Source organism: Pipra filicauda, unplaced genomic scaffold, assembly GCF_003945595.2.
Source record: "Pipra filicauda isolate LSUMZ 115617 unplaced genomic scaffold, ASM394559v2 scaffold112_size3218982_pilon, whole genome shotgun sequence".
Taxonomy (NCBI): domain Eukaryota; kingdom Metazoa; phylum Chordata; class Aves; order Passeriformes; family Pipridae; genus Pipra; species Pipra filicauda.
The window spans coordinates 1,735,326-1,745,903 of record NW_024103574.1 but is presented as its reverse complement, the minus strand read 5'-3'; the positions used below and the strand labels follow the sequence as shown (position 1 = coordinate 1,745,903).

The window sequence follows — 10,578 nt, the reverse complement described above, 5'->3', positions numbered from 1 at the left end:
TGAGGAGGGCCCTGCACGCCCCCACACCTCCGGCCCCACCAGGAGGGTCATGACTGCAGAGCAAGTCGTGTTCCCTGCAGTACTTGGCATCCACAGGAGCTGCCCACGCCTGGGCTGCTGCTTGGCTTCTTGGAGCTCCTTTGGGGAGGGGCAGGGCAGGGCTGGGCAAGTCCCAGCACGGAGTTAGATTTTGGCTTAGTGAGAAAGTATTGAAGGAAAGACAGTTCCTGTATCCCCAGTGAGCTCCAGCTGGGCTCTCTGGGTGAAACAAGGACAGCTGCTGGAATGTGCTGAGAAACACCAGCCTGGAGGCCCGAGGGGCAAGGCTGGAGGTCAGGGAACAGGAATGCCATGCAAGAACAGCACTTAAACCCAGGCCCCCAGCTTGGCCTCAGATGACTTGTCAGACTACGGTGAGAGAAAGACAAGGAAAAGACCTCCTCTTCATGATAGAATTTTGGTTTAACACCTGCTTATTAGGATAGCTTAGAACAGGAGAGCCAGTGGCTCTCCTTTAGACACTGAAGGCATTTAATGAATTGGAATCACTTTTTACTGATAATACTTTGGTTTTCAAAATAAAAGTACCAAGACAGTAAGAAGATATTTTAAGTTGCTTTTAAAAACATTTTATTGTTCACTAAGTGTAATACACTAGTAACCATTGCACATAAGGGAAGCGTTCAGAATATTATAATAAATAGATATGAATAATAAATATTCCACTTGTGACCCTTTAAGATTGATGAGACTTTCTCTTCTGTTGCTGATAAATAGATTCGACTTCTGAAAACAAGAATGCAGCTGTGATTGAAGGATTACTGATTCTATCCTATTCTAATAAGTAAAAAGATATAATATTTTTATTAGATTAAGAATCTAAATAGTTTACCTATGGTACACATCTCACTATGTATTATACTCTACTAAGTGAAGGGATCGGGCTAATATTGAATACACAAGTGTCAGTCAGTGTCCACATTCCCACAAAAACATATCGGTGTGAAAAGCAAACACTAAACAGAATAAAACTGTAGTTAGAGGATTTTAGTTGCAAGGTTCTGCAAACTAATGTTGAAGATATACACATTCAGTTGAATATGTTGGCTAAGCTCAAATAAACATCTCGAATGCCTTTTCACAATTACAGAGCAAAGCCATTTGAATAACAACATACTGAGTCATCGGTAGCTACAAGTAATCCCAATTTGCACTATATAATCTCATATTTATTGTGAGGGTTTCCCCAGGTCAAAGCTCTTTCTACTTCTCCACCGTAGCAATTTGATGAAGTTAAGACTTGCACTGAAGATTTTGTCATGCTGAAAAACCATTTTGTAGAATATATCGATGGGTAGATCTCCATTTGGATCTGCATACTTCAGAGTTGTCATTGGAGTATACAAGGTGTTGGTCTGATGGCGAAAAGGTGGATTTTCTGAAAGAATTATCTTTACTGTATGCTGTAGAGAAGGAGAAATAGAATTTTCAAAGGACCTTTATCAAAACAGTAAAGTAAAACCCCAGTTTTCAGTTAGCAGTGGAAAAGTGAAAGAATAAAGTCCTAGAATTATGTAAAACCCTTTATATAGTTTTATTAGAATTTCATTAGAAAATTTTCTTGAAATATTTTATGGCCATAAGAAGTACTTCTTATTTATTCCTAGTCCTATTTCTGTTTCTCTATACCATGGTGAATAACACCTTATACCTACGTATTCTGAATAGTCTTCCAAAATATGTCCACAATAGTAGATCCTTTCTTTTACAGTTCACTGGGAAAGGATCGGGACAGTGCATTTTGCAGCAAGATCTGGGAACCTTCAGTTGACACTGAAGCTATTCCTTACCAGCAAACACCTGAAATGATTGTCCCCTTCCCCCGCTTGCCTAAACTTGTCTTTCTGCAGGAAGCCTCAAGCGCCAGAAACTATGTCCATGTTTCTTCTATTGTGCCTTGGCGGTCTGGGGTGGCTGAGTGAACTTCCCCCCAGTGGAGGGATCACCAGGGAGATGGACAGGGCAGCAGCTTTGCCAATGGTGGGAGCCCCGGGCATGCCTATGGTAACGCTGCAGAGTGTTCAGCCTTAAACAGATGACGTACAGGGCATCTAATACCTCAGTGGTATTTAAATTACAACTCGTCTTCAATACTTCAAAATGAACATTCTCTTAATATTCTAAAGGGTTTTATTTAGAACTCTTAATATTCTCTGGAGTTTTTAAAAACCCTTTTTAATCATGTGTATGACATTTAATTAAATCTAATGCTTCTACCAGAAAAACCCACCAACGAACCACTGCATTCGTAAATTACAAAGGAAAAAAAAAATCAAGAAAAAGAAGATGGAGAGTTGTTTATGAGTTACCTCTGCAACATCTTCAGCACTTTGTCCCAGGCTCTGGAAAATCTGCTTGTAATTTTTAAGGTAAATATTAGTAAACATCTCAGCTGTTTCTGCATCTGCAGCTGAAAGATCCATTTTCATTCCATCTTCAAACACTTTTCTTTCAAACTCTGTAACCACTGGGCCTGGTTCAATCAAACTTAACCTGTTCAAAAAAAGCAAAGATATACTGTGTTTTGACTATCCCCCATGGAAAATACACCCCTCAATCCTTCCCAAAAAAGAAATATTGAAGAGTTGCACTCTTAGCCAACAATATTAAACAGTACATTCTGTAAAGGCAACCCATGCTGCATTACTGTTCTCATGCTCCTCCTATCCATCCCCATGTAGTAGTAGAAATCTGCATAGTTTAAATTTCAGAGAAGTGCTGTAACTTAATTCATGGCATGAGTGCAGTTGTTACCTGCTGTCTCGCAGCTGTGGAATCTAAGGATGATTTAGCCACAAGAACTTAGCAGATATTAAGAAAAATAATTAATGGATTATAACAATTCGTTGCTTTCTGGACAAAATTCTGCCTCAATTTCTTTGTTTCCCTTGATGAAGTAGCTGAAAGAGATGGGGGAATTGTCCAAACATGGATTTTCTTTGTCAAGCTGTCAGAGTTAGATAATTCAAGATTCCTCCACTGTATATTAATAAACTACAATATAGAGACTTTTGCTGTGGTTTTTTGTTCAATAGCATAGAGCAAATCACTGAAATACAGATACTGGTTGGGTTTTTTCCCCAGTTCTTTTCTCAGGCAGTAATAACTCTCAGCCACTGTGTTTGTAAAAACACTCTTTGGAATAGGACCGCTTTCTAGACTTGAGTTCTTTGGGGATGTTCTAAAGGCCCTTCTTTAGAACTAAATCAAGCTATTGACCTTCACAGCAGAATTCCATCTACTGCTGGAACTAAAGCTTTTTCTCTTCATCACTCTTCCCATCGGACCTTTAACTTTTCCTATTATACTTCCTTTTTTAACCTCCTTTTTGCTGTGTCTTATACTCTTGAAATCTAATTATGAATTCTGGTATATCCTGTGTATCATTACAATACACTTATTTTAAATTTCTCCAAACTTTGCAGAGCAGTATGTAGAATCACAGTTTTGTCTCTGAAATCCCACAACAGCTGGTGTCTCCCACAGCACAGGAGCTAAATGCTTGGGCACACACAGATGCAGTGGATATTTACCAGTTGTTGGACTTCACGTGAAGAACAGTAGCAGAATTACATGAATGTGAATATACATGTGACAAATCAAACCCCAAAATCCACAGATGATGCACAGGACCAGTCTCTTAAATACTGTCTAAAACATTAGAAATAGTACAGCACACTGTTCTCACTTTGCTCCCACCTCCTGTCATTACAGGTATCTCTCCCTGTGTTCCATTCTGATGGATTTGCACTTGCTCACTCTCTGTGGTGAGCCCTTGAAGTTTTTCCTCTGTGAATTGTCTAAGAAGGCTGTATTTTATCCACAGCTAAACAGCCTTTAACTATTCAAGAAAACATGTTTATTTTAACATCTAGATCTTTTTATTTGCTTATGTAGTGTGAAGAGTGTGAACATTTCTATGCCTTTTGTGACATGCGGTTTTCAAGGGGTTCTCAATCTCTTTAGCAGCAAGCTTTTAAAATCTGTTTACTAGGTCTGAAATATTTAAAACTATCTAAAATACAATTTACACCAGTGGATCAATACTTACTGCAGTTTGAACTTGAGTGCTTGAATAGCTAAACTTTCACAGAATCCTTCCACAGCAAACTTAGATGCAGCATAAACATCATTAAATAAAATACCTGATGTACAAACAAAACATCTCTTAGAATGTGATTGTGTTCAACATACTAATAATTTAATTTTAAAAACTCATTTCTACAGTGTTGCTGAGAAAACATTAGAAAAATCCTCATGCATGCTGAATTTAAACACTGGTTTTTGCCTAAGTTCTCAAAACTGCTTAGTCTAGGAAAGGATGTTTGACTAATACCTTTCCTCCTCCTAGGCAATGCTGTGATCTCTTTGGATGATATTATTTTGTAGTCTAAGATGCGGAAGTGTCTGTACACATAATACCATCTGCATTATTTATCAGCAAGACTTAAATAGACGAACACAGGAACTGAGTGTAATGCAGGAGATCCAATCATGCAAGTGACCCAACTTGCATCTGAGTGAGTTAGAAAAAGCACTACATCAATCCATTTAGGTGGAGGGTAAATATTACAACATGTGCAGATTGCTGTAGGGCCCCTGCTCACCAGAATAATCCAGGTAAGTTGTAATAATTGAAACAAATACAGTTAGACAGGATGGGACACGAGAGTGGGAGTACCATTATCTGTCAGTGAAATTTTACTCTTCGAGTTTTATGAGATGAGAAACTTTACAAAAAGGTGGTACAGTTGTTCAGGATTGGATTTTATTCTATTATGATTATTTTGCAGAGTGTAATAAGCATGTTTGTCTGTTCCCATAATTTCTTCCAGTAAGAAAGATAAAAGTGATGCCAAGCCCTATTCTCCAGATAATAAAACAATAACATTTTAAAAAAATTGGAGTTTAAGTTAAAACTCTAAAAAAAGATTCACTCTGCAGGTTTTGTTGCTAAAATGTCTTGAGAGTAGCTGTGTAGTAACATCCCCTTAGATGCATAAAACCCATCAGGTACTTTTTATGGTTGGAACTTCAGCATTAAGAAACGCAACAGTTAAGATATGTCAGCTCGTACTTTTTTTTTAGATAAAAAGAGGAAAGCTTTAAATTTTGAGTACTGAACTCTTAGGTCAAACAAACAAACAAACAAACAAACTTTACCTTGTATTCCCATAACACTGCTTATTATAACTATATGCCCACTCTTTCTCCTCTTCATGTCAGGCAAAATCTCCTTCAGGAGTCGAACCAGTCCAAAGAAGTTGGTATCCATCACAGTTTTCATTTCATCTATGGTCTGACATTCAATAGGTCCAATGAGCCCCATTCCAGCATTGCTCACTGGGCAAAATGGGAGACAACAGTGAGCAACAACCTCCATAAACATAAACTTGTAATCATTACTGGAAAACATTTGAAAGTAAAATGAGGATTAAGGGTTAAATGATCCTTAAATAATCCTTTTAGAAAGGATTAAAAGATGTTATTGTCACTAAAGCTTTGCAAGTACACTTGACATTTCCGGATTTCTCTATTTTTAACTATGCTTTTAATCCAATTTAAATTATCAGATACTTTGCATTTTAACTAATTTATTTCTGATTAGTCCTTTTTTAAAAAAATTACTAAAGTATTACAGGAAAATGAGACAAGAATTACCTGTATTTGTTTATAATTCAGTATTAAGAATTAAAAGTTACAGTCAATACCCATAAGAATGAACAGAAGTCTTCAAAACATGATAGACTGGGCCATATTGTGGTCTGCTTTTTGTTTTCTTAACATTCATATCTTCAAGAGGAAATAAATCCCCAACAAAACAAACCAACTGAACAAAACACACACTTCTATTGATTTTTATTTGTCTCCTGGATATTTGTAAGTGGAGAATGATGATAGGACTGGCATTCTGCATTACAAGTAGTATGTCAAATTAGAGTATAATACATTTTGCAGAAACGGCTTGTTAAGCACTCCTTTAATAATTAATCAAAATAAATGTAGATCCATAATTTTCTATTAGAGAAGATTTAATAGCTGATGGTGTAAGCAATTTCCATCTTACTAAGATATTAATATTTATTTTTAGCAAAACAGTATGAAAACACTTCTTGTTGAATTATTTGTAAAGTAGAATTTAAATTCTCCATACAAAGTGAAGATATCCTTACTTTCTTTGCATTTGTTCTTTTACTTGCTAATTCCCAAATGCTGTTGCTTTCTTTGTACAAAGAGTTGTTGCTTCATCAATAGAGTGGGGTTTTTTTGTTTTGCCCATGAAGGTGCTGGTTTAGGCAAAAGTTCTCACATTTACTAAAAACTGTATCATCTTATCCAAGACTTCCCTGTGATCAAATTTCTCCTTTATAAACAAGGAAAATAAGCTTCCCTACTTCATGAAAGCAGGGTTGGATTTAATCTACTCATGTCTGCATGAAGTCTTAAAATCTTGAACAGAATATACTACACAATTATTATTACTTTGATAATTTAAAAACTACACTAATGAAACTTCTGCAGGTTATTTGAGATGATGATATATAGAAATCTGGTATCTGTTCATAGCACACACATCCTGTACTTGCCTAAGACATCAATCCTTCTGTCAGGGATACTGTTCACACAAGCTTTAATAGACTGTTCATCACAGACGTCGAGTTGTTTAATTTCGAGGGTTTTGCCCAGCCTGTGACCCGCAGCTTCCTCCAGTGGCTCTTTCTTGGACAGATTCCGCATTGTGGCATAAACTGCAAAACACCAGAAGCAACAGTTATCAGAAATAAAATCTTTACTCTGTCAGTCTTACAGAGAAGTATTAAAGAATATTGCTTTTACATCCAGATCTTAAATATCAGTGATAGAAACCAGATAAAAACTAGAAGTAAAAAGACTATTTTCAACATATATTGTCACTGATTTCCCAGAGACTGTTTCTGAAATCTTCAAGAAATTCAAAAGAAGAATTAAACCACTATGCACAATGAAGAATGCAGTGTATAAAGATAATATTATCACCAAAATTTAAGTAACGGATATCAAGTTATACGGTTAAATTGTTTTTAGGTACCCAAAATCTATCTCTTTCTTTTTTTGTTTCAAATCACCATCAACCTGTTTAGTAGACCAACCATAATTTTATTAAAAAAGTGGAAGACAAATACTTCCTTAGGTTGAAAAAATGTCTACTTTTTGCAAACTACTTCTCAAAATAGAAATTAGTTTTAACATTATTGTGGCCTAATTACTCGGAAAGCTCTGAATCTACATCCAGTCAGTTAGCAGTAAAAAACTGTGAAAGTAAGTATGAGAAACTGAATTAGCACAGATTGCTGTGTTCACCTTGCCATCCATTTTCAATCATAGCAAATACCCTGTTTTGCAGCAGTAAGACAAATCCCAGTCCCTTTGTTCACCCAGTTATGCCTGCACAGAGTTGGAATAATGATGTGCTTTAAAGAAAAAACTGCAAATTTAGGAACTGTTTATCTAAATTCCCTCCTTTGGTCCTCAAATGGGCCTGGGCACATACATTTCATTCAACAGATTTTAGGAGCCCCAAGCAAAGCTGTGAATGTGTATCTGAGGTAGCACACTACAGAGATCTGCAGCTATTCAGTTTTATGTTCCCATCTTTTCTCAGTGTGTGTGTAAACTTATTCACTTCCAGTAGTTGTTCAGTTTCAATACAGCTACAGAAATATAAACTGCTTACAGAAAACAGTATATTTTTCACTGTATTGTATTTTCTTGAGAGTAAAAGAGGAAAACTAACAAGAAACAAGTCACCAAGCTGAATACAACTGCCTGTAAAATCACAGAAGGAAAAACAGCACTGTCTTGAACAGAATCTTTTTATAAAGATAAATAACAGATACATGGTTACCTTTAAATCTTTTCTGTTCATCTTTTGCCATTTTTACAGCTAATGCCAGTCCAATTCCTGAGGAGCAACCTGTAATGAGGACATTTCTTCTTGCCATTCTTTTCACTGAGTGGTTCAAGCAAGAGTCTTCTTCAGAGGAGCAACAACCTAAATGTGACTACAGTATAATGTGACTGGTCTTTAATGTTATCTCCAGCTTCCCTGAGTCAACAAATCTGAAAGTGCACACCTGGGCCTTGCATGATTAAGGGATAATCTCCAACTAGACAAAAACAGAAGCAGATGCTCCTGCATGTGCTTATAAACTGCATTATCAACACGGATTATATTTAATACAAAATTTGATTAAACTTAAAAATAAGACATTTGTAAACTACATGGATTTTTTTTTAATAGAATAACCAGCTTGCACAATACCGGCAGGAAAAGCCTTGCCACAGTTACAATCAGTCTGTAGTGTCGAGTCTTACACTCATATTTATGGAAAGTAAACTGCACCCAAAGTGGGATCCCTCCGCTAAAGCTGGTCAGACTTTCTACACCTACTGCACCCTCTTTGTTCTTTTGCAACAGAATGAGGAATGGATTTCTTCCCCATCCCTTACTATTATGAGTCCTAGTAGCCATTACAGAAAACAAATAATTGAAAAATGGGATGTGGATTTTGAAAGAGACAAGTTGTTGGACAGATTCCTCACATTTCCTTTTGGCAGTGTTCCCAACCAAGAACAGAGAAAGCAAGCAAGTATACTGGCAGCGGAGAACTGACAGGAAGATGTTGAACAGACCAGCTTCACTACGTGCTTGCTAAGACTGGAATCTCTTTCAACACTTCCGATTCTGCAAATGACAACATGGAAATTTAAAAAAATCAGAACTAGCATGATGTCTGAGTTTTGGACCATTCTAGTTTTGGAGAAAATATTCCACCAATTTTGCATATAAACTGTGGATTAAACAGAGGGGCATTTGGACTGGCACTTTGGTGCAATGCAAACTTAACATACAGTAACTGCAGGTACATTGCAGAAAGAAACTCAGTCTGTTGTTTCTGCCCTCAGTGACGGAAAAAAGAAAGACCTTGAAAAGCAATTAGCCTTATGAACGGCATTCAGCTAATTGCAATGCCATTATCCCCAGTAAAATGTTTTCCAAGACTCAGCAATCCCATGTGATGCAATGCACTTCAGAAAAATGAACTTAGTGTTCCAGGATTTGCAGAGAAGTAAATTCATTAGTAATTCAAGAAAAGTAGGACCTTACAGAAACATTTAACTGAAATTATGTTAAAAAAACCCCAACTCCATCCTTTCCAAAAGAAATAAATTGACTTGAACAGTATAAGTGGAATCATTAACTTCTCAGGCAAGCAATAAAATAGCACAACATCTAAAGAGAAAACGTAATTATGATTCTGCTTATTTATCAGGTTTGACCCACAGTTTAACCAGATAAGTTAGTATACAGACAAAATTTTAGTGCAAATGCTATTTAGCTGATTCAGAGATTAGGCAAATTGCTTTTGCTGCTCATGCACATTTATATTTAGTGCATGTAGGAGGAGCAAACGAGGCTTTATGCAATGCTAGTTAGTGGAATTCCACTAGTGTTGCAATGCAGCTGTAATTACAGATTGGTTGTATTTTCCACTTGAAATCCTGGTTTGAAGGGCTTATATGTTCCACTGCTTTAAAAAAAATCTGTCTGAAATTTGATGCATAGAATTCTAGCCTGAAGGCAAAGTGATGTGCCTAAAGAGGAAAAAAATAATAGTTTAATTTGCAATTATTACACCGGTCAACCTAATTCTAATGTTTTTCCTTTACTATTATGTAGAGAAACTTACAGCTTGATGTAAAACATGCAATATATTTCTGTAAGGAACAATATTTTTCACTACATCATAATTTTCATAATAGCAGATTAAATAATCTGAAACTGCAGAAATATTTTAGATAAGTGTATCTTGACCTTGTCAATGGTAGCAGAATGTGTGGCTGTTTTGTAGAACCACTTAGAGTGTGGCATTTGTGGAACGTGTTTACATAAACAATGAAAGGCCTATGACTGCCCAAGGACTTTGGCACAGGACCACTTGCAGAGTTGCAGAAACACAATAGATATATTTGTTGGCCAAGATTCACTTTTAATGTACAAAACACTTAACTGAGGCCTAGGATTTAAATTACAACACATTCAATTCTGTTCCTCAAGTCAAGTAACTTTATTAACTTGATTTTCTGAAGTATGAATCACGTCTTAATGCACATAAATCATGTATGCATTATTCAGACTTAGATTGAGGCCTCATAACCACATTTGCAGTTTCTGATGCTCATATAAATATAAAAGTGGGGCCACCAGGCATTCATACAGCTAAATTGTGTAGTACTTTTGGAAAAATGGAAATAAATATGTTTTAGAATGCATAATTATGATGCCATTTTAATCTATGATAATTTTTGTAGGGATTTTTGTTAGAAATAAAAAAAAGCTCAAAGCTCAGAAAGCTTTATGGCCTTGTTCCTTTGCATTTTAAAGATACTGCTTGGAATAAAGCAAGCAGGTTTTCCCAGTGTCTGTGATCAAATCAGTGTCCTAAAACATCTTGCAAACAGGTCAATTTTAATAAG

At 36.3% G+C, this 10,578-nt stretch overlaps 1 protein-coding gene across 1 annotated transcript; it reads right to left on the bottom strand.

The window, feature by feature from the left end:
• Nucleotides 1-603: 603 nt before the first annotated feature.
• LOC113983393 (retinol dehydrogenase 8-like) lies at nt 604-10,550 on the bottom strand. Its single transcript, XM_027712454.2, has 6 exons — nt 7,946-10,550; nt 6,648-6,809; nt 5,224-5,403; nt 4,112-4,205; nt 2,370-2,553; nt 604-1,463 (listed from the first exon to the last, which is right to left on the bottom strand). Exons 1-6 carry the CDS (start codon nt 8,040-8,042, stop codon nt 1,230-1,232), a joined length of 951 nt encoding a protein of 316 aa, XP_027568255.1. The 5' UTR covers nt 8,043-10,550; the 3' UTR covers nt 604-1,229.
• Between the last annotated feature and the right edge of the window lie 28 nt (nt 10,551-10,578).

Coding starts and splice junctions, on each gene's coding strand:
- LOC113983393 (XM_027712454.2), bottom strand. CDS start 8,042: ATGGCAAGAAGAAATGTCCTCATTACAGGTTGCTCCTCAGGAATTGGA. Junction 6,810..7,945: donor TGAACAGAAAAGATTTAAAG/GTAACCATGTAT, acceptor GGTGTTTTGCAG/TTTATGCCACAATGCGGAAT. Junction 4,206..5,223: donor CAGTGTTATGGGAATACAAG/GTAAAGTTTGTT, acceptor TTTGTACATCAG/GTATTTTATTTAATGATGTT.